This window comes from Pleurodeles waltl, chromosome 2_2 (assembly GCF_031143425.1).
Source record: "Pleurodeles waltl isolate 20211129_DDA chromosome 2_2, aPleWal1.hap1.20221129, whole genome shotgun sequence".
NCBI classification, from domain to species: domain Eukaryota; kingdom Metazoa; phylum Chordata; class Amphibia; order Caudata; family Salamandridae; genus Pleurodeles; species Pleurodeles waltl.
In genome coordinates this window covers 1,143,525,638-1,143,549,716 of record NC_090439.1, presented here as the reverse complement: position 1 = coordinate 1,143,549,716, position 24,079 = coordinate 1,143,525,638, and the positions used below count along the sequence as shown (strand labels likewise).

Below are 24,079 nucleotides of genomic sequence, written 5' to 3'. Positions count from 1 at the left end.
TACAAGGAACGCATCAACAACAACACACACAACAGCAAAGACCTCTTCAACATCATTAAGAAACTCGCCAACCCCAGGTCCTGCTCCAACGACACCCCACCTTCGCAAGACCTCTGCCACTCCCTCTCCACCTTCTTTCACCGCAAGATCACGGACATCCACGACAGCTTCAACACCTCGACCCCCATGACGACATCTTCAACAAAACAAGCTCCATCTTCGCCCCCCAACTCCGAATGATCGTCAACAGCTCCTTTGAGACTGCCACCTTCCCGGAAAGCTGGAAGCACTCTGAAGTCAACGCCATGCTAAAGAAACCCAAAGCAGACCCAAGAGACCTCAAGAATTACCGGCCCATCTCCCTCCTCCCCTTCCTTGAGAAAATCGTCAACGGTCAACTAACCCACTTCCTTGAAGACAACAACACCCTGAACACATCGCAATCTGGTTTCCGTAGCAACCACAGCACTGAGACCGCCCTCATCACCGCCACCAACGACATCAGGACCATGCTAGACAGAGGCGAAACTGCAGCCCTCATCCTCCTAGACCTCTCGGCTGCCTTCGACACCGTCTGCCACCACACCCTACGCACACACCTCCACGACGTTGGGATCTGCCACAAAGCCCTGGACTGGATTACCTCCTTCCTCTCCGGCAGAACCCAGAGAGTCCGCCTCCCTCCTTTCCTATCTGAAGCCACCGAGACCATCTGAGGGGATCCTGCTAGCCAGGGCCCAGTGCTCATAGTGAAAACCCTATGTTGTCAGTATGTTTGTTATGTGTCACTGGAACCCTGCTAGCCAGGACCCCAGTGCTCATAAGTTTGTGGCCTATATGTATGTGTTCCCTGTGTGATGCCTAACTGTCTCACTGAGGCTCTGCTAACCAGAACCTCAGTGGTTATGCTCTCTCTGCTTTCCAAATTTGTCACTAACAGGCTAGTGACCACATTTACCAATTCACATTGGCATACTGGTACACCCATATAATTCCCTAGTATATGGTACTGAGGTACCCAGGGTATTGGGGTTCCAGGAGATCACTATGGGCTGCAGCATTTCTTTTGATAGTAATCCTGTTAGAGACCATGATTCCAGGAATCTGCACAAGACAGTTCCCCCTTACAAGGAGGGGATGACATCAACAAGTGGTTTTCTGCACTTGAGGGACCCCCTGTACCATACAGGCCCTCTCAAGTGCAGCAAACCACTTGTTGATGTCATCCCCCTCCTTGTAAGGGGGAACTCTCTTGTGCAGATTCCTTGAATCATGCTCTCTAACAGGATTACTATCAGGAATCCCACCGCTGCCCCCAGTTGTGTGAGAAAGTAGCCTCTTTCTAGCCTTGTTACCCCCACTTTTGGCCTGTTTGTGAGTATCTGTCAGGGTGTTTTCGCTGTCTCGCTGGGATCCTGCTAGCCAGGGCCCAGTGCTCATAGTGAAAACCCTATGTTGTCAGTATGTTTGTTATGTGTCACTGGGACCCTGCTAGCCAGGACCCCAGTGCTCATAAGTTTGTGGCCTATATGTATGTGTTCCCTGTGTGATGCCTAACTGTCTCACTGAGGCTCTGCTAACCAGAACCTCAGTGGTTATGCTCTCTCTGCTTTCCAAATTTGTCACTAACAGGCTAGTGACTACATTTACCAATTCACATTGGCATACTGGTACACCCATATAATTCCCTAGTATATGGTACTGAGGTACCCAGGGTATTGGGGTTCCAGGAGATCCCTATGGGCTGCAGCATTTCTTTTGCCACCCATAGGGAGCTCTGACAATTCTTACACAGGCCTGCCAGTGCAGCCTGAGTGAAATAACGTCCACGTTACTTCACAGCCATTTACCACTGCACTTAAGTAACTTATAAGTCACCTATATGTCTAACCTTTACCTGGTAAAGGTTGGGTGCTAAGTTACTTAGTGTGTGGGCACCCTGGCACTATCCAAGGTGCCCCCACATCGTTCAGGGCAAATTCCCCAGACTTTGTGAGTGCGGGGACACCATTACACACGTGCACTGTACATAGGTCACTACCTATGTACAGTGCCACAATGGTAACTCCGAACATGGCCATGTAACATGTCTAAGATCATGGAATTGGCACCCAAATGCCATTCTGGCATTGGGGGGACAATTCCATGATCCCGCGGGTCTCTAGCACAGAACCCGGGTACCGCCAAACTGCCTTTTGAGGGTTTGCACTGCAGCTGCTGCTGCCAACCCCTCGGACAGGTTTCTGCCCCCCTGGGGTCCAGGCAGCCCTGGGCCAGGAAGGCAGAACAAAGGATTTCCTCTGAGAGAGGGTGTTACACCCTCTCCCTTTGGAAATAGGTGTGATGGGCTGGGGAGGAGTACCCCCCCCCAGCCTCTGGAAATGCTTTGATGGGCACAGATGGTGCCCATCTCTGCATAAGCCAGTCTACACCGGTTCAGGGATCCCCCAACCCTGCTCTGGTGCGAAACTGGACAAAGGAAAGGGGAGTGACCACTCCCCTGACCTGCACCTCCCAGGGGAGGTGCCCAGAGCTCCTCCAGTGTGTCCCAGACCTCTGCCATCTTGAAAACAGAGGTGTTTGTGACACACTGAACTGCTCTGAGGGGCCAGTGCCAGCAGGTGACGTCAGAGGCTCCTTACGATAGGCTCTTACCTCTCTTGGTAGCCAATCCTCCTTCCTAGGTAACCAAACCTCCTTTTCTGGCTATTTAGGGTCTCTGCTTTGGGGATCCCACCAGATAACGAATGAAAGAGCTCACCAGCGCCCCCTCTGTCTCCTCATCCAAGTGCAACATCCTGGTCGCTCCTGGGCCACAGCAGCATCCAAAAACCCTAACCAAGACCCTGGCAGCTAGCAAGGCTTGTTTGCAGTCTTTCTGCATGGGAACACCTCTGCAAGCTTCTTCACGACGTGGGGCATCCATCCTCCAAAGGGAAAGTTCCTAGTCCTCTTCGTTCTTGCAAAACACTAAGCTTCTTCCATCCAGTGGCAGCTTCCTTGCACCCTCAGCCGGCATTTCCTGGGTTCCTGCCCACTCTCAACACTGTCGCGACTCTTGGACTTGGTCCCCTTGTCTTACAGGTACTCAGGTCTGGAAATCCACTGTTGTTGCATTGCTGGTGTTGGTTTTCCTTGCAGAATCCCCCTATCACGACTTCTGTGCTCTCTGGGGGGTGTAGGTGCACTTTACACCTACCTTTCAGGGTCTTGGGGTGGGCTATTTTTCTAACCCTCACTGTTTTCTTACAGTCCCAGCGACCCTCTACAAGCTCACATAGGTTTGGGGTCCATTCGTGGTTTGCATTCCACTTTTGGAGTATATGGTTTGTGTTGCCCCTATACCTATGTGCTCCTTTTGCAATCTATTGTAACTTTACACTGCTTGCATTACTTCCTTTTGCTATTTCTGCATATTTTTGGTATTGTGTACATATATCTTGTGTATATTTGGCATCCTCATACTGAGGGTACACACTGAGATACTTTTGGCATATTGTCATAGAAATAAAGTACCTTTATTTTTAGTATATCTGTGTATTGTGTTTTCTTATGATATTGTGCATATGACACCAGTGGTATAGTAGGAGCTTTGCATGTCTCCTAGTTCAGCCTAAGCTGCTCTGCTATAGCTACCTTTTATCAGCCTAAGCTGCTAGAAACACCTCTTCTACACTAATAAGGGATAACTGGACCTGCCACAAGGTGCAAGTACCTCTGGTACCCACTACAAGCCAGGCGAGCCTCCTACATTGGTTGTGCAGCGGTGGGATATGTACTTGTAACTACTTACCACTTTGTCATTTTGTAGTTTTCATAAGAGAAAATATACAAAACAAGTTCAGTGTATGTACACCTAACCAAAAAGTTTTGCTTTTCTTCTCTTACACTTTCTGCTAAGTGCTGGAAAGTACTCCTAAACTTTCTAAAAGTTTCAAAAAGTTTGAAAAAGTTTTTTTTCCCTGTTCTTTAACAAGTCCTGAAACTTTTTCTCTCTTCTCACTGTCTCTAAACCTTCTTCTATCATGTCTGATGGAGGAACTTCTCTTAAAATTGTCAATACTACTTATGACAATCTAAACTTTAAGAGCCTAAGGAGTCTCTGCATTGATAGAGGTTTAGTGATAGGGAAGAACCCCTCTAGAGAATTTCGATTTAAGTTGCTCATTGAGAATGATAAGTCCCTAGCTGGCACTTCAATTGAGAAGATGGTAGATAGCTCACACTCTGACTCATGGGAACCCCTTGAGGGAGCTGTAGAGGGTTATCTTCCAAATCTGCTGGTGGTAATAGAAGCTCTCATCACAGTAGGGATGCTTTTGTTCCTAGAGGCCAGGTTGTTAGAGTCCAATCTGTTAGGGACAGATCTCCCTCTGTTATTTCAAATTTGTCCTCAGTGTCTAAACATTCCCAACCCACCCACCCTGAAGACAACATGATAGAAAGGGAACTCAAAAAGAGTGGAAGAGACCAGGCTGAAGCTTAAACAGCAACAGCTGGCTCTAGACAGGGAATCCCTAGACATGGAGAAGGAGAGACAGAGATTGGGGTTTGGACCCCATGGTGGCAGCAGCAGTATTCCTGATAGCAATCCTGTGAGAGAGCATGATTTCAGGAATCTGCACAAGACAGTTCCCCCTTACAAGGAGGGGGATGACATTAACAAGTGGCTTGCTGCACTTGAGAGGGCCTGTATGGTACAGGGGGGCCCTCAAAGGCAGGGGGCTACTATTCTATGGCTATCTTTCAATGGCAAGGGTAGGGATAGGCTCCTTACTGTTAGAGAAAGTGATGCTAATAATTTTGCAGTTTTGCAGGATGCACTCTTGGATGGATTTGGCTTAACCACTGAACAATACAGGATTAAGTTCAAAGACACCAGAAAAGAGTCCTTACAAGACTGGATAGACTTTGTTGACTGTTCAGTGAAGGCCTTGGAGGGGTGGTTACATGGCAGTAAAGTTTCTGACTATGAAAGCCTGTATAATCTGATCCTGAGAGAGCATATTCTGAATAACTGTGTGTCTGACTTGTTACACCAATATCTAGTGAACTCAGATCTGACCTCTCCCCAAGAATTGGGAAAGAAGGCAGACAAATGGGTCAGAACAAGAGTGAATAGAAAAGTTCACACAGGGGGTGACAAGGATGGCAAGAAGAAGGATGGTAAGTCTTCTGACAAGGGTGGGGACAAATCTAAAAATGAGTCTTCATCAGGCCCACAAAAACACTCTGGTGGGGGTGGTGGGTCCAAATCCTCTTCAAATCAAGTAAAAAGGCCTTGGTGTTATTTATGTAAAGTAAAAGGCCATTGGAAAACTGATGCCAGCTGTCCAAAGAAAAACACCAAACCTCCCACTACCACAACCCCTACTGCAACCTCTAGTGCCCCTAGTAATAGCAGTGGTGGTGGGAGCAAACCTATTAATAGCCAATCCAAGGGAGTAGCTGGGCTCACTTTTGGTAATTTAGTTGGGGTTGGTGTTGTTAGGGAGACCACAGAGGCTGTGCTAGTCTCTGAAGGTGCCATTGATTTGGCCAACTTGGTTGGTTGTCCCCTTAATATGGATATGTACAAGCAACTTCCCCTAATCAATGGTGTTGAGGTTCAGGCCTACAGGGACACATGTGCCAGTGTTACCATGGTGATAGAGAAACTGGTACAACCTGAACAACACCTACATGGTCACCAGTACCAAGTGACAGACGCTCGTAACAACACTCTTAGCCACCCCATGGCTGTTGTGAATCTCAACTGGGGGGGGTTACTGATCCAAAGAAAGTTGTGGTTGCCTCAGATTTACCTGTAGACTGTCTACTAGAGAATGATGTAGAGACATCAGCTTGGGCAGAAGTGGAGTTGGAGGCTCATGCAGCAATGCTGGGCATTCCTGGGCATAGTTTTGCTTTGACAAGGGCTCAGGCCAAAAAGCAAAAGGACATGGTGACTTGGATCCTGGAACAATAGACCAAGTGCTCCCTAAAGCTAGGGGTAGCAAGGGTAAATCCCTACCCACTATCCCTCCCTCTACAGATGATTCAACTTCTGAGGAAGAAGAATTTCCTCCCTGTGCAGAACCTTCACCAGATGAGCTGGCAGCAGACACTGCTGAGCTTTTGGGTGGAGGGGGGCCTGCCAGGGAAGAGCTGAGTGTGGCACAGCAATCCTGTCCCACATTAGAGGGTCTCAGACAGCAAGCTGTCAAGCAGCAAAATGGGGATGTCAGTAACTCACATAGAGTTTACTGGGAGGACAACCTCTTGTACACAGAGGCAAGGGACCCAAAACCTGGAGCCCCCAGGAGATTGATCATTCCCCTGCAGTACAGAGAGTTCCTCCTAACTCTGGCACATGACATTCCCTTGGCTGGGCATTTGGGCCAGATTAAAACATGGGAAAGGCTTGTCCCCCTGTTTCACTGGCCTAGGATGTCAGAGGACACAAAAGATTTTTGTAAGTCTTGCGTGACCTGCCAAGCCAGTGGCAAGACTGGTGGCACTCCAAAGGCTCCCCTTATTCCACTACCTGTGGATGGGGTTCCCTTTGAAAGGGTAGAGGTTGACATAGTTGGCCCCCTTGACCCTCCTACTGCTTCAGGCAATAGGTTTATCTTGGTGGTAGTGGACCATGCCACAAGATATCCTGAAGCAATTCCTCTAAGGACCACTACAGCACCTGCAGGTGCAAAATCCCTCCTGGGAATCTTTTCCAGGGTGGGTTTTCCAAACGTGGTGGTATCAGACAGGGGTAGCAACTTTATGTCTGCATACTTGAAGGCTATGTGGAAGGAATGTGGTGTAACATACAAATTCACCACACCTTATCATCCACAGACAAATGGACTGGTAGAGAGGTTTAATAAAACTCTCAAAGGAATGATAAAGGGACTCCCTGTAAAACTCAGGAGGAGATGGGATGTCCTGTTACCTTGCCTCCTTGTTGCTTACAGAGAGGTACCCCAGAAAGGAGTGGGCTTCAGCCCCTTTGAACTCCTATTTGGGCACCCTCTAAGAGGTCCACTAACACTTGTGAAGGAGGGTTGGGAACAACCTTTAAAAGCTCCTAAGCAGGATATAGTGGACTATGTACTTGGCCTAAGATCCAGAATCGCCGAGTACATGAAAAAGGCCAGTAAAAACCTTCAGGCCAGCCAAGAGCTCCAAAAGCAAAGGCATGACCAGAAGGCAGTTCTGATTCAGTACCAACCAGGATAGAAGGTGTGGGTATTGGAGCCTGTGTCCCCAAGAGCACTCCAAGCCAAATGGAGTGGACCCCATCTCATTGTTGAAAAGAAGGGAGAGGTCACCTACTTGGTTGACCTGGGCACTGCCAGGAATCCCCTTAGGGTGCTCCATGTCAACCGCATGAAACCCTACTATGACAGGGCTGATCTCACCCTGCTCATGGCAACAGATGAAGGACAGGAAGAAGAGTGAAACCCTCTCCCTGATCTCTTCTCTTCCACTGAAGATGATGCTTTAGTGGAAGGTGTAGTTTGGGCAGACTGTCTTACTGCAGAGCAGAAAGACAACTGCATAAATCTCCTAGGTCAGATTTTTGAACTCTTTTCAACTGTGCCAGGCACCACATCTTGGTGTGAACACACAATTGATACTGGAGACAGATTGCCTGTCAAAAGTAAAATGTATAGGCAGCCTGACCATGTCAGTGACTGCATAAAGCAAGAAGTTCAGAAAATGCTTGAACTAGGAGTGGTTGAACATTCTGAAAGCCCATGGGCCTCTCCTGTGGTGCTTGTACCAAAGCCTCACTCAAAAGATGGAAAAAGGGAGATGAGGTTTTGTGTAGATTACAGAGCTCAAACAGGCCATGTGCACTGCACCTGTCCTAAAAAGCCCATGTTACGCCAAGAAATTCATTGTTCAAACTGATGCATCTGAATTAGGGGTAGGGGCAGTCTTATCACAACTCAATTCTGAGGGCCAGGATCAACCTGTTGCTTTTATCAGCAGGAGGTTGACCCCTAGAGAAAAGCGTTTGTCTGCCATAGAGATGGAGGCCTTTGCTGTGGTCTGGGCACTGAAGAAGTTGAGGCCATACCTGTTTGGCACTCACTTCATTGTTCAGACAGACCACAAACCTCTACTTTGGCTAAAACAAATGAAAGGTGAAAACCCTAAATTGTTGAGGTGGTCCATATCTCTACAGGGAATGGACTATACAGTGGAACATAGACATGGGAGTACCCACTACAATGCAGATGGACTCTCCAGATATTTCCACTTAGACAATGAAGACTCATCAGGTCATGGCTAGTCTTACTGTCCTTCATTTGGGGGGGGGGGGGTTGTGTAGGAAAGTACCATCTTGCCTGGCATGTTACCCCCATATTTCACTGTATATATGTTGTTTTAGTCTATGTGTCACTGGGACCCTGCCAGGCAGGGCCCCAGTGCTCATAAGTATGTGCCCTGTATGTGTTCCCTGTGTGATGACTAACTGTCTCACTGAGGCTCTGCTAACCAGAACCTCAGTGGTTATGCTCTCTCTGCTTTCCAAATTGTCACTAACAGGCTAGTGACCAGTTTCACCAATTCTCATTGGCATACTGGTACACCCATATAATTCCCTAGTATATGGTACTGAGGTACCGAGGGTATTGGGGTTCCAGGAGATCCCAATGGGCTGCAGAATTTCTTTTGCCACCCATAGGGAGATCTGACAAATCTTACACAGGCCTGCCAGTGCAGCATGAGTAAAATAACGTCCACGTTATTTCACAGCCATTTACCACTGCACTTAAGTAACTTATAAGTCACCTATATGTCTACCTTTCACCTGGTGAAGGTTGGGTGCAAAGTTACTTAGTGTGTGGGCACCCTGGCACTAGTCAAGGTGCCCCCACATCATTCAGGGCAAATTTACCCAGACTTTGTGAGTGCGGGGACACCATTACACGCGTGCACTATACATAGGTCACTACCTATGTATAGCGTCACAATGGTAACTCCGAACATGGCCATGTAACATGTCTAAGATCATGGAATTGTCACCCCAATGCCAACCCCGGGTCTCTAGCACAGAACCCGGGTACTGCCAAACTGCCTTTCCGGGGTCTCCACTGCAGCTGCTGCTGCTGCCAACCCCTCAGACAGGTTTCTGCCCTCCTGGGGTCCAGGCAGCCCTGGCCCAGGAAGGCAGAACAAAGGATTTCCTCTGAGAGAGGGTGTAACACCCTCTCCCTTTGGAAATAGGTGTGATGGCTGGGAGGAGTAGCCCCCCCCCCCCCAGCCTCTGGAAATGCTTTGATGGGCACAGATGCTGCCCATCTCTGCATAAGCCAGTCTACATCGGTTCAGGGATCTCCCAGCTCTGCTCTGGCACGAAAGTGGACAAAGGAAAGGGGAGTGACCACTCCCCTGACCTTCACCTCCCAGGGGAGGTGCACAGAGCTCCTCCAGTGTGCCCCAGACCTCTGCCATGTTGGAAACAGATGTGTTGCTGGCACACTGGACTGCTCTGAGTGGCCAGTGCCAGCAGGTGACGTCAGAGACTCCTTCTGATAGGCTCTTCCCTCTTAGTAGCCAATCCTCCTTCCTAGATAGCCAAACCTCCTTTTCTGGCTATTTAGGGTCTCTGCTTTGGGGAATTCTTCTGATACCGAATGCAAGAGCTCACCAGAGTTCCTCTGCATCTCCCTCTTCACCTTCTGCCAAAGGATCGACCGCTGACTGCTCAGGACGCCTGCAAAACCGCAACAAAGTAGCAAAGACGACTACTGCAACCTTGTATCGCTTCATCCTGCCGGCTTTCTCACCTGTTTCTTGGTGGTGCATGCTCTGGGGGTAGCCTGCCTCCTTCTTGCACCAGGAGCTCTGAAGAAATCTCCAGTGGGTCGACTGAATTTTCCCCCTGCAACCGCAGGCAATAAAAGACTGCATCACTGGTCCTCTGGGTCCCCTCTCAGCACGACGAGCGTGGTCCCTGGAACTCAGCAACTCTGTCCAAGTGACTCCCACAGTCCAGAGACTCTTCAGTCCAAGTTTGGTGGAGGTAAGTCCTTGCCTCCCCACGCTAGACTGCATTGCTGGGTACCGCATGATTTGCAGCTGCTCTGGCTCCTGTGCACTCTTCCAGGATTTCCTTCATGCACAGCCAAGCCTGGGTCCCTGACACGCTAACCTGCAGTGCACAACCTTCTGAGTTGTCCTCCGGTGTCGTGGGACTCCCTTTTGTGACTTCGGGTGGACTCCGGTTCACTCCTCTTCTAAGTGCCTGTTCCGGTACTTCTGCGGGTGCTGCCTGCTTCTGTGAGGGCTCCCTGACTTGCAGGGCACCTCCTCTGTCTCCTCATCCAAGTGGCGACATCCTGGTTTCTCCTAGGCTACAGCAGCATCCAAAAACCCTAACCACGACCCTTGCAGCTAGCAAGGCTTGTTTGCGGTCTGTCTGCGTGGGAATACCTCTGCAAGCTTCTTCACGACGTGGGACATCCATCCTCCAAAGGGGAAGTTCCTAGTCCTCTCCGTTCTTGCAAAACACCAAGCTTCTTCCATCCAGTGGCAGCTTCCTTTCACCCTCAGCTGGCATTTCCTGGGCTCCTGCCCACTCTTGACACTGTTGCGACTCTTGGACTTGGTCCCCTTGTCTTATAGGTACTCAGGTCTGGAAATCCACTGTTGTTGCATTGCTGGTGTTGGTTTTGCTTGCAGAATCCCCCTATCACGACTTCTGTGCTCTCTGGGGGTTGTAGGTGCACTTTACACCTACCTTACAGGGTCTTGGGGTGGGCTATTTTTCTACCCCTGTTTTCTTACAGCCCCAGCGACCCTGTACAAGCTGACATAGGTTTGGGGTCCATTTGTGGTTCCCATTCCACTTTTGGAGTATATGGTTTGTGTTGCCCCTATACCTATGTGCTCCTATTGCAATCTATTGTAACTTTACACTGCTTGCATTACTTCCTTTTGCTATTTCTGCATATTTTTGGTATTGTGTACATATATCTTGTGTATATTTGGCATCCTCATACTGAGGGTACTCACTGAGATACTTTTGGCATATTGTCATAAAAATAAAGTACCTTTATTTTTAGTATATCTGTGTATTGTGTTTTCTTATGATATTGTGCATATGACACCAGTGGTATAGTAGGAGCTTTGCATGTCTCCTAGTTCAGCCTAAGCTGCTCTGCTATAGCTACCTTCTATCAGCCTAAGCTGCTAGAAACACCTCTTCTACACTAATAAGGGATAACTGGACCTTGCACAAGGTGTAAGTACCTCTGGTACCCACTACAAGCCAGGCCATCCTCCTACACTACATCATATTTGTATCTGGAGCATCTTTTCCAATTTTTGCAGAAACAATGGATGCACTTATATTCCATCTCTCCTGCCCACAAAGGCAATAACATCTGCCCTGCCCAGTCACAGCCAAATAAACCTCCTGGACTTCAGTCAATACACAATGCGATTGCCAGTGGCTACCAGCTGCCACTTGTCCACCTTTCATGGCCTCCTCCTGATCAACAGGTGAGGTTTGAAGTGTCAAGAGACGTCCTGTCTATGTAGCACCACAAGACTTGAGAATACACAGCTGAGAGGGTCTACCGTTTTGCCTTGGGGCCAAGCTCAACTGATTTATTTATGCATGAAGTTTTTTAAGGTGAAATTCACAATTGAGTCACTTTTACAGGAGCACTGTACAACAAATCTTAGAAAAGTGAGAGAGCAAAAACTGCGGAGACTCCACAGTCGTAAACTTACTATTAACTTGTAGTTTGTGAATACCACAAAAACAGTAAACTCACATAGATGTGTACGTTTACCTTTGTGTAACAGACACCCAATGAGTCTTTTGTCTTCGATAGGCTGTGGCCCAGGGTTTCAATCCTCTTTTCCACAGGTGAAGTTGTCATAGCTAAGTGAGCGATACCAACCTAGAAGTATACTCTTGGCTAAGGGCCTCGTCTTACCTGAGCGAATCCTTCTTCGACCACTTGCTTGTAGATTTTAAAAAGCTGAGCCATGAAATCATCCGCTTTAATTACACTGAAAGGTAAAACACAAATGCATCTCACTACCTCACTACATAATACTCAATTAAAAATATATTTTTTATTTTTTTGATTTGCAAAAACAGTGGAAAGCTCAACAGTAAATTGCCATCACCATGCACAAATATATGAGCTGTACAGGGGAAACAGGGCATCAGCAGGGCAGGATCCAATAGAGGGCTACGTTACGGCCCATAAGTGACATGTTGAATAATACTGCATACTGAGTAAGAGACACGGGCCTAACTTGGTCAATACATTTGGGGAGGGGGCCGAGCTTCAGATTTCCTAACAATCACGCTGGGAAATCTTGTTAAAAAATATTATATGAGAGGCACAACTTCAGGGGGGCTTAAGGGGTAGTGGAAAGAGAGAGGAGGATAGATTGTTAGGGACAGCTAAAACACATTTTTGTAACTAATCAGCATTTTAATGCTTCCACAACAGAGATGAAAGAGACAAAGACTGTGTTTGTGTGTGTGTGTACGCACGCACGCCTGGGTGTGCATGTGTGTGCAAACACATAAAAATCCCAGGTGCAATCCAACAGACACTTTTCCATACTCGACACAAAGCACTTGTACCCCAAACACCCCCTGAAGCTACGCCCCTAGTGAGAGATCTTCAGCCTTCCTGGTGTGGGGGAACACTAGGCCCACAGTGAGATCTCATCTAGGATGAACAATAAATTCTGGACATAGTCTGTCCAGTCCAGGCTCCAGCCTACAATCCTTAATCAAATGTATCTCCTCCATATTTGTCCATTCCTACACCTTTTTCAGACAATCACGTTTTAAGGGGTGGGCAAAGTGTGTTCGGGCCCAGGGACTCAGCCTTTTAGGGGGGACCCCTGACAGAGCCGGCTTTGTTCTGCAGAGTCTTAACCTGATGACCTTGAATGATTCTTAAACAGCTCTGTTTGAAAATACTTTCCTTGAATGTATTTTTAATGTGAGTGATGTGTGATAGTTAATCACAAACATTTTGCAGAGAAAAGATGTGTTTATGTTACATGCAACATCCAGAAAAAAGTGTCTTTTAGTTCGAAAAAGGGAACCTCACCTATGAGAATTTATAGGGTGTCACAGAGATTATTTGCAGTATTATTAGTGAGCTGCTGCCGTGTTACAATATTAAAAGAATGTCACTATCCCTGAATATTAGATATAAAGACATTTAGAATTTAGACCAGTGTGCCTGTGCACTGCCAGTGACCCGGCCGAAGGTGGCAGGAAAGAGCTGAAATTGGATCATCAATTTAAAGCTGTTCTGAACAGGGCCGACAAAATACGCTAGGCCCAGGGCCCCCCAATTCCCTAAGATGTCCCTGCAATCACTCATGTCTAGGTTATCCCTGCACATCCATTGAAGAACTACTCTCCTGTCGCGTAGGCTCTCATTATTCTAATTAGACTACTGGATTTTGAGCAGCAAGATCGTCCACAGTGTGGGGGACTGAGTCTGACCCACGGCGGGCTTTGCTCCGGCTAACTAGCAGTGCATCATCTCTCCCGAAAGGTAGAGATGATTGGGCAGCTGAGCGCATGACATATCGTACTTCTCAGTGAAGTCGTGGTCACTCAGGTCACATCCGGTTCTCTCACTCACAATTCGGTCTCATATATAAATGACAATAAAAGCAGTATAAGTTTTAAAGATTGGTTTAATAAAACAACTGCATTTTGGATAGCAAAGCGTGAGCTGGAATAACCAGAACGACACAACACAACAATATTAAAATGGTGACGATGAGAGTGAAGCATAGGAATAATGCTATCATATTGCCACTAGAATCGATGGACTATTTCCTATCTAAATCATATTTTGAGCACAACATGTTAAGCTCTAATCCTGCCTTTCAGGTTCACCTGGGAGGACATCAACCCTCATACCTGAGCAAAGGCCTGTAATCTGCGTCAGCATACAGTTGTGGTTCCCTGGCTGGAATCTCCCTCTTGGCGTGTAATGGGACTAGAAAGTGTTTTTATAATTAACACAGCAGATGTTATAAGAAAATGTGCCTACATAAGGATGTGTATTTTCTACGAATGTTGGAGACTAAACTTTTACCAAGTTTACTGACAATGTACCAGACTGTAGCGTTGACTGAAGCACAGAGTGATCAAGAATGCGTTGTTTGAGAACACAATGCTGAACTAAGCAAAACAGTTAGATAGAAGAAATTAAAACAAGACCGTAAAACTGGTTATTGTAAAAATAACAATGCAAAGCTGAATGAAATATATCTAGGTCAAGGTGCACAGCAGTCTAGTGTATTAAACTAATGTGCATGGAGCTATAACTAAAATGGCTACACAACACTCCGCTCGGCCAAAGCAGACTGAGCGGACGGCTTCCTTGGCCATCTGAATCTTGGTTGGTACACAGGCCTCAAGCCAAAAACACAGAGTGAAATAGCTCAGCCATTGTACGTTACAAAATTGCGCAACTCAAGTGTTAAAAAATGGCTCAGGAAATAGACTTGACATGGATCACTACATTCTGCACCTGCCACTATGCAAACAATGTTACTGGTTGAGAAAGCCCGCAGACAGGGTAACACAAGTTACAAAGGTTGTTTCATTTTGTTGAAGCTTTGTAATATTGAAAGAAATGAGAGTAGCTGGAATAACCGAGACCCCATGGAACATTCTGTTATGGCGGCATAATCATGCATGATTTTAGTGATTTTGTGTTATGCTAAATTCCTGAAATTACGCCACTTTGTGTAATCAGGGGCGGCTCCGCCTTTAGGACATCGCCCAATTAATTAAAATGGCTGCAGATTAAAAATACCATGGTAACAATCATTATTACCATTTTATTTTTCATTAACTCATCAAACCCGCGTCCCGAGCTGACTGCCAGGATGGGGGTGGGGAGCCGCTGTTGAGTAGCAGCAGCAGAGAGGATTGTGGGATGGGCACTTTAAGTTTAAAGTGCGCATGTCTCTTTGGCCGGCTGCCTTTTGACGGACAGCCAGATGTGTGCACTTGAAACCGATCAACCAAGCTGGGTCGAGAGCGAGCTCAAGCCTCCAATGCCCTTTGAAGCACTGAGGGAGCCTGCTCCATCCAATCCTACCACTGCTCACATGAGCAGTGCCAGGATTGGTTAGGAGAGTTGGCTGTGCCCACCCTAGTGGAGAGAAGAACACCAGGACCAGATCCAGGACATGCAGCAAAGTCAATTTTATTTCCATTTTTTTTTTTATGTATTTTATGTGTGTAACTGTATGTATGCCCTTAATTGCCAACATGCATTACATCACAGATTTAAAGTTAAGAGTTTACCTTTAAAACGATAATGTAATGCATGTCGGCATGAATGCAGTTAACCAACTTGTAGTGCATGCACCCTCCACCCATTTGCCCGCCACACCACTCTCCATAGCTGGCAGTCGCCACTGCGGATGGGGTTTGCAGCAAATATGTAGCATGCGTGCACAGGAACAACAAACCATAACAACTAGAGTGGCTGCTGTTTTCAGTGCTTGTATTTTTTGCACTACTTTCGTAGTGCTAAATGTGTATTCATGTCCAAAAGGGATATGAGGATACATTTCATACTAAATATAACGTCAAGTGCTGATATAGCATTTTGTGTTATTACACCTAATTTCACAACATTTTGCAAACATTTTGCATAATTAGACAAATGCAAATTACCTTAATTTCAAAAACTCTAAAATAAGCATGTTTATCAATATAGTTACTGTTAGAAATTGAGTCTTTGGTTGGCATTCAGGTTACCCCCTGTTCAAGCAAGGACCCTCACTCTAGTCAGGGTAAAAGAGATTCACCCTCAGCTAACCTCTGCTTACCCCCTTGGTAGCTTGGCAGAGCAGTAGGCTTAACTGCAGAGTGCTAAGTGTAAAGTGAACCAACACACACAGTAACTTAATGAAAACACTACAAAATGACACAACACAAGTTTAGAAAAATAGAAAATATTTATCTGAACAAAACAAGACCAAAACGACAAAAATCCACAATACACAAGTCAAGTTATCAAAAAAATGCTCAAAAAGGCTTTAAGTAGTTTTAAACACACACTAACACGGTTAGTGGGAGAAAGTACCTTCGGTGCGTCAAAAAATAACCGGCAAAAGGGCTTGCGATGCGTTGATTCCACTCACGAGCGGGACCTTGCGTTGTTTCTCCTTTAGCTGGGACGGGCGCGTCGTTTCTTCTCTCTGCAGGAGAGCGATGCATCGATCCAGTCAGCACTCTGGGGTCCAGGCAGGCCTTGCGTTGTTTTTACACGCCCAGCGGTACTTGACTCGGAAATCCAGCCGCACGATGATCTGAAAACCCAGCAGCGCGGGTTGCAATCTCCTAGCCTCCGTCAGCGATGTTGCGCGTCGTTTCTCCTGCTCTGTGGTCGATTCTTCGGTCGCGTTTCTCAACTGCGTAGCCGACGGCGCGTCGTTTCTTCAGCCGCAGATCGGAGTCGCGTCGATCTTTTCCCCGTACGGCACTCTATGCGTGGATTTCCTTGTCTTTAGGCTGCCAGATTCTCCTTTCAGGGTCCCAGGAACTGGATGGGCTCCACAGGGCAGAGTAGGAGTCTCTCCAGAGACTCCAGGTGCTGGCAGAGAGAAGTCTTTGCTGTCCCTGAGACTTCAAGCAACAGGAGGCAAGCTCTAAATCAAGCCATTGGAGATTTCTTCTCAAGATGGAAGGCACACAAAGTCCAGTCTTTGTCCTCTTAGCACAGGCAGAAGCAGCAACTGCAGGATAGCTCCACAAAGCATAGTCACAGGCAGGGCAGCTCTTCTTCCTCAGCTCTTCTCCAGGCAGAGGTTCCACTTGTTTCCAGAAGGGTTTCTAAAGTCTGTGGTTTTGGGTGCCCTTCTTATTCCTAATTTCTCCTTTGAAGTATGCCTACTTCAAAGTAAAGCATCTTTTCAATGTGAAATCCTGCCTTGCCCAGGCCAGGCCCCAGACACTCACCAGGGGGTTGGAGGCTGTCTTGTGTGAGGACAGGCACAGCCCTTTCAGGTGTGAGTGACCACTCCTCCCCTCCCTCCTAGCACAGATGGCTCATCAGGATGTGCATGCTACACCCCAGCTCCCTCTGTGTCACTGTCTAGGGTGCAACCAGCCCAACTGTCAAACTGACCCAGACAGGGAATCCACAAACGGGCAGAGTCACAGAAGCATTCCCTGGCTCTGATAGTGCCTACCGCCATAGATTTTGTGGCGGTACAAAACCCCACAAAGTCCATAGCGGTATGCGGGGTCCTGATACCACCGGCAGTCTAGTGAAGGCCGCCGGGCTGGAGACCGAAGTCTCCAGCCCAGCTGTCGTTACCACTCTGGCGGTTGCAGTGTAGAAATGGCGGTTTTGCATGGCAGTAACCATTTTTTTTCTGCCGGCCTGTTGGTGGTATTACTGCCACTTCTACACCGACCGCCAGGGTTGTAATGAGGGCCTATATGTCCTACCTTAACCATGCACTGCACCCTGCCCTTGGGGCTACTTAGGGCCTACCTTAGGGGTGTCTGACATGTAAGAAATGGGAAGGTTTAGGCCTGGCAAGTGGGTACACTTACCAAGTCGAATTTACAGTTAAAACTGCACACACAGACACTGCAGTGGCAGGTCTGAGACATGACTACAGAGCTACTTATGTGGGCGGCACAACCAGTGCTGCAGGCCCACTAGAGGCATTTGATTTACAGGCCCTGGCACCTCCAGTGCACTTTAGTAGGGTCTTATAAGTAAATCAAATATGCCAATCATGGATAAGCCAATTACATACACATTTTGTAAAGGAGCACTTGCACTTTAGCACTGGTTAGCAGTGGTAACGTGCCCAGAGTAACACAAACAGTAAAATCAGAGTCCAGCACACATCAACAACGTGGGGAACAGAGGCAAAAAGTTAAGGGAGACCACGCCAAGGATAAAAAGTCTACAGTTACAATAAAAGCAAACAAACATTTACACAAATGTTTGTTATAAATCGTGCTGATTTTTAGAATACAGTAAGAAAGATAATAGTAATTTTGTCACAATCCAGTTGCCTTACACCAACCAGTCAGGAGTCTTATACAACTTTATACAAGGACGGGCATGTATGGTCATGCAAAACATTTATTACCTCTACATCCCTCGTCCTCGACCCAGTCCCTACTTCATGAGATTATCCCCTACCCGAACAGGAAACACTCATTTGCCCCACCCACCCTCCAGGTCAGGCATATGACCACCTACCAATAGGAGGATGTCCTGTTTTGTTTCCTGTCCGTAACGGGTTTACAAGTGAAGTTGAGGTGACTGCCGGGCTTCGACTCCATCTTGTTGCAGGACTCCCCCTTTTGCGGGCTCTAGCAGACCCTGTGACCTCTGTGGGAGCAGCGACTGATGGCAGGAGAGCGCTGCCCTCCTGTTTTGTCAACAGGTATGTCTCAGTGCTGACTGCCGTTGACTGGGGACTTCTGTTGGCTGTCCAGAGCGCTCTGTCCGTGTCCATGAGACGGTTGACACTAGGTTTTGGTGTAGGTGGCGGCTCCAACCTTCATTGCATTGTGGTGCAGGGTGCCAGTTGTGAGGTTGTCTTGGCAGTTCTCCTGAGCGGTGTCACGGCATTAGTTGGGTGCACTGCCACTTTCCCACTTCATTTTCTAGGGCAGGTGCTTGTGTTCTGGAAGTTTCCTCACCCACATTTGAGCCCTGCTCTTATATAGTGGTTGTACTTCCTGGATGGGCACTGCTTTTGCATTCCTGGGTGGGGCAAGTGATGCATGAGCTGTTTGATTAGCGCAACAGTGCTCTAAGAAGTGCTGATGCTTGGCACTGTTGTTTATGATTGTATATTTTTTGGTACTGGTTGGGCCCTGATCTATGATGGGAAAGCATACTGCTAAGAGGTGCCATTGTTCCCCCAGTTCCACTGCTTCCTCTTCTTCCTCCTCTACTGTGGGGTTGCCTTCCTCTCATCCTCCTAGGAAGACAAGGGTGGATAAGGAGGAGAAACTGAAGTGGCTAATTGTGGAAAATGTATCCTCCCTTGACGAAGAAGTCCACTTCCTGTGCTTTTCAGGTGCAGGACATATACTCGGATATTTCTAGTTCCTCTTCCTCTGTGGACTCCTTGCTCTGCAGTGACAAGAGGGGGATGTAGATTTCTAAGGAAATGCTGCCTGCTTTATTGAGTCACGTATGTAATACTATGGGTTTCCCAGAAGACACTGTTCCTGGGACCTTTCAGAACTCTGTGTTGCCACAGTTTAAGAGACTACCTGGTGAGGAACTTCTGCTGAATCAGTTTGTCCTGGATGTGATTTTGTAGGAATGGAAAGATCCTGACTGTATTGCTCACCTTGTTTTATGGCCAAACTTTACCCCTTGAAGGGCATGGGGTAGAAGTTACCTGATTTTGTGGAAGTAGATTCTGTGGTAGCCAGTCTGATGGGTAGGTCTTCCATGGCTGAGGAAAACATCCTGATGGATGACGCTGACAAGTAGATGGACTCTTCTATGAGGAGGGTGTAGGCAGGGGCAAATCTCACTTTCCAGGCTGTTATGGGGCTTATGTGTCTCACTACCTTTTGTCTGACTCCAAAACCCTGTTTGCCACCATGCAGGAGGGGGGTTCCTACATGGATCTACTTCAGTCTATGGAGCAGCGTGCTGATTTCTTGTTGGATGTTGCCTTTGACTCCGTGAGGGCTTCTGCACACTCATGTGGTCCTTCAGTGGCGGCCCGTCGTAACCTCTATTTGAAGGGTTGGAATACAGATGCAGCCCAACGTTCCATGGCCCTGCTCTGCCTTTTACGGGATCACGTCTCTTTGGGCATGAGTTTGAGGAGAGGGTACATCAAGTGTTTAAGGAGCAGAAGCATTCATCATCATTACGGATACCTCAGAATTTCAGATGTTGTGGTGGGGGGTTGTGGGGGTTGACCTCTAGGTCCTTTCGGCAGGCTTCCCACAGGCAGGTAGCAGGGGCAGGGAGTCAGAAACTCCCTACTAAAGGATTGTCTGGAAAGTTTCAGAAGCAATCCCGTCCTGACGCTGGCACTGACTTTCAGTGGTCCTTACTATGCCGCAGACACCCCCATGGGGTTCCATCTGTGGTAAGGGGGAGTCTTAATTGGTTTCTGGACACTTGGTGCCTTGCTATGTTGGACAAGTGGGTGCTGGAAGTTTTGGAGGTGGGCTACCAAATAGAGTTCATTCCCTGTCCAATGCCCTCCGGGCTGTGGTGACTCCTGTGCAGCAAGATCTGATGAAGCTTCAGGCATTGTTGTCCAGGATCCAGTCCTTCGTGTTGAAGAAAGCTATTGCACCCATTCCCCCTGCTTACAGAGGCTCCAGGGTGTACTCAATCATTGTTCTAGAGCCAAAGGTGATGGGGAGTTTCAGGATTGTGATCAATCTGAAGGGCCTGAACAGGTTGGTGCGGAAAATTCAGTTCAAGATGGAGACGCTCCATTACATTATCCCGTTGATTCAGAAGGATGCTGTTCTGGCCATGTTGGATCTTCAGGATGCTTACTTTCATGTCCCAGGGGCTCAGGAGTCACAATAGTTTAATGTGATGGGTCACCACTAGCAGTTTTGTGTCCTGCTCTTCGGTCCCCCTGTGTGTATTTACAAAGGTTGTGGGCCCACTGGTGGCTTATCTCCATCTTCGGGGATTTCCATTTTCCTTTACTTGGACAACTGGCTTCTTCAGGCTCCATCCCTTCAGGTGATCCATCTGCATCTGGAACAGACCATTCATGTGCTAACCGACCATGGGTTCCTTCTGAATGTTCCCAAGTGCCATCTCCAGCCAGAAACCAGGAAGTTGTTTATTGGTGCAGACTTTGACACTGTTCTGGGCAAGGTGTTTCTTCTGCAGTCACTGATCTCCAAGTTACAGGGCCTGGTTCAGTCATCATCCCCGCTGGGACGATGGATGGAAGTTCAGGGTAATATGGCAGCAGCTATCTTCACGGTACCTTGGGCCCGTCTTCATCTGAGGCCTTTGCTGTGGCATCTCCGTCCGTTTGTGACCCAGCTGGTGTTAAACCTGTATCAGTTGGTGCCTGTCTCCCCGGCAGTGGTCTCCTATTTGCACTGTTGGTTGGACACCTCAAATCCTCAGCAGTGGGTGTGTTGATGCATCCCTCTCCTTCTGTGGTGCTGGTCACAGATGCCAGCCTCTTGAGCTGGGGTGCTACGTTGGGGCCCCGAGTGGGCCAGGAATGATGGCTTCCCTCGGAGGCTCATCATTCAACTGATTGGAGAGAGTTGTCAGCAGTGGGCAGGGCTCTCCATCATTTTCAGCCTCGCCTGTTAGGTTGCATTATGTTGGTTCTTTTGGACAACACAGTGCTTTTGTGCCTTTTCCCTCTCCCCACGCTCCGTCCCTGCTGCCCCTCCCCCCTTGTGAAGCGCCTTCCCGCCCTCCCGCCTCCCTCCCCTTCTTAATGGCCCTCGCAGTGAGAGGGTGACTCCTCTGACCTCCTGGTCAGCGTCTGCTTGCTCCCCTCTGTGCTGCTCTACCTGTTTCTACCTGTCTCTCTTTGTGCCTTCCCCCCTCCCCGCGCTCCATCCCTACCACTGCTGCCCCTGTGGCCCCAGCCACCTCCTTGTGAAGCGCTTTCTCATACTCCAGCCTTCCAGCTGACTGAACCCTCCTGGCTCCCTCCCCTTAATGGCAGCCACTGCGCAGTCAGAGGGTGACTCCTATAACCTCATGGTCAGTGTCTGCTCGCTCCCCTCTGTGCAGCGCCACCTGTTGCTGCTGCCTCTGCTGTGATCAAACTGAGAGACTGCCTGACTCTCAGTTTGAGGCCCATCTTTATCCGCAGGCACAAGCCTGAGCCTCATCCCTGTTGGCATAGTGGCCATCTGTCTGTGAGTGTCTTTTGCTTTCTATCATCTATATTTCTGCCTGTTTCTTTTTCATTTTCTCATTCTGCCTTGTTTTTCTTGTTTTTCACCTTTTTTTGCTTTTGCGCCTTTTCCCTCTCCCTGTGCTCTGTCCCTGCCGCTGCTGCTCCTGTGGTCCTGCCCCCTCCTTGCGAAGCACTTTTCCGCCCTCCCATCTCCTAGCTGATTGGACCCTCCTGCCTCCTTCCTCTTCTTAATGGGAGCCACAGGCTACTGGCACGCCAAAGGCAAGCCCGTCTGGGCCCATCTGCACCTGGACTGCGCCCAGCACCACAAACCCTGGTCCTCCGGCCATCCATCGCTACAATGTGGAGACCTTCCACGCGCTGAACACAGGACGCTCCACCGAGGACGCTCCACCGCCTGTTATCTCGCATCACCCAGAGGCACCCATGGACCTTTCTCCTGCTTCTACTGCCACCTCACCCTACACCAAACCCTGAACCCACCCACTTCTGGAACATTGAAAACCCACCCGGAGCACCTCATCTGCATCCTCCACAACGTACGCTCCCTCCACAAACACGCCGTTGAACTCTGGTTCCTGCTAGACTCACCTGCCCGGAAATCGCCTTACTCACTAAAACGTGGACAAACCTAACGTCAGCACCAGACTTTACCATCGCCATCCCCTGCAACTACAAACTGCTCCAAAAAGAACGGTCTTCACGGCCATGCAACAGTCTGGCTATCATACACAAATCCACCCTCCGCTGGACAACTAATGCAGAAAAACACTCCATCCTCATGGAGCACCTCCATTTCCAGATTCACATCACACCTAAGTCCACTTTCCGTGGAACCCTCATCTACAGGCCACCCGGGCCCCACCCAGCCTTCAGCGACTCCATCGTCTACATCATATCTCCCCACGTACACGCCTCCACAAACTACTTGCTCCTCCGTGACCTCAACTACCACTTTGACAATTGCAACAACCACAACACCACTTCCCTGCTCAAGAACCTGGCCACAATAGGCCTCAAGCAACTAGTCACCTCGCCAACACACATTGCTGGACACACTTTCGACCCCATTTTCTCCGCCAGCAACATTACCGTCGACAACACCTTCACACTACACTGGACTAACCACCACTGCATTCATTTCTCCATCACCACACCTACCGCCCACTTGTAGGAAAGTACCATCTTGCCTGGCATGTTAACCCCATTTTTCACTGTATATATGTTGTTTTAGTTGTATGTGTCACTGGGACCCTGCCAGCCAGGGCCCCAGTGCTCATAAGTGTGCCTGACTGTGTTACCTGTGTATATGACTAACTGTCTCACTGAGGCTCTGCTATCCAGAACCTCAGTGGTTATGCTCTCTCATTTCTTTCCAAATTGTCACTAACAGGCTAGTGACCAATTTTACCAATTCACATTGGCATACTGAAACACCCTTATAATTCCCTAGTATATGGTACTGAGGTTCCCAGGGTATTGGGGTTCCAGGAGATCCCTATGGGCTGCAGCATTTCTTTTGCCACCCATAGGGAGCTCTGACAATTCTTACACAGGCCTGCCACTGCAGCCTGAGTGAAATAATGCACACATTATTTCACAGCCGTTTTCACTGCACTTATGTAACTTATAAGTCACCTATATGTCTAACCTTTACTTGGTAAAGGTTAGGTGCAAAGTTACTTAGTGTGAGGGCACCCTGGCACTAGCCAAGGTGCCCCCACATTGTTCAGGGCCAATTCCCCGGACTTTGTGAGTGCGGGGACACCATTACATGCGTGCACTACACATAGGTCATTACCTATGTGTAGCTTCACAATGGTAACTCCGAATATGGCCATGTAACATGTCTAAGATCATGGAATTGCCCCCTCTATGCCATCCTGGCATTGTTGATACAATCCCATGATCCCACGGGTCTGTAGCTCAGACCCGGGTACTGCCAAACTGCCTTTTCAGGGGTTTCACTGCAGCTGCTGCTGCTGCCAACCCCTCAGACAGGTTTCTGCCCTCCTGGGGTCCAGTCAGGCTTGTCCCAGGATGGCAGAACAAAGGACTTCCTCTGAGAGAGGGTGTTACACCCTCTCCCTTTGGAAAATGGTGTGAAGGCAGGGGAGGAGTAGCCTCCCCCAGCCTCTGGAAATGCTTTCATGGGCACATTTGGTGCCCATTTCTGCATAAGCCAGTCTACACCGGT

The 24,079-nt window shown here is 48.3% G+C and overlaps 1 protein-coding gene across 1 annotated transcript in view; it reads right to left on the bottom strand.

Annotated features, from left to right (window-relative positions):
* LOC138282976 (glutathione synthetase-like) overlaps positions 1-24,079 on the bottom strand; it is a 309,854-nt gene that overhangs the window by 217,004 nt on the left and 68,771 nt on the right. Inside the window, exon 3 of the mRNA XM_069221064.1 lies at positions 11,940-12,015. Within this exon, the coding sequence (XP_069077165.1) occupies positions 11,940-12,015 (76 nt within the window). The remainder of the gene's footprint in view (positions 1-11,939; positions 12,016-24,079) is intronic.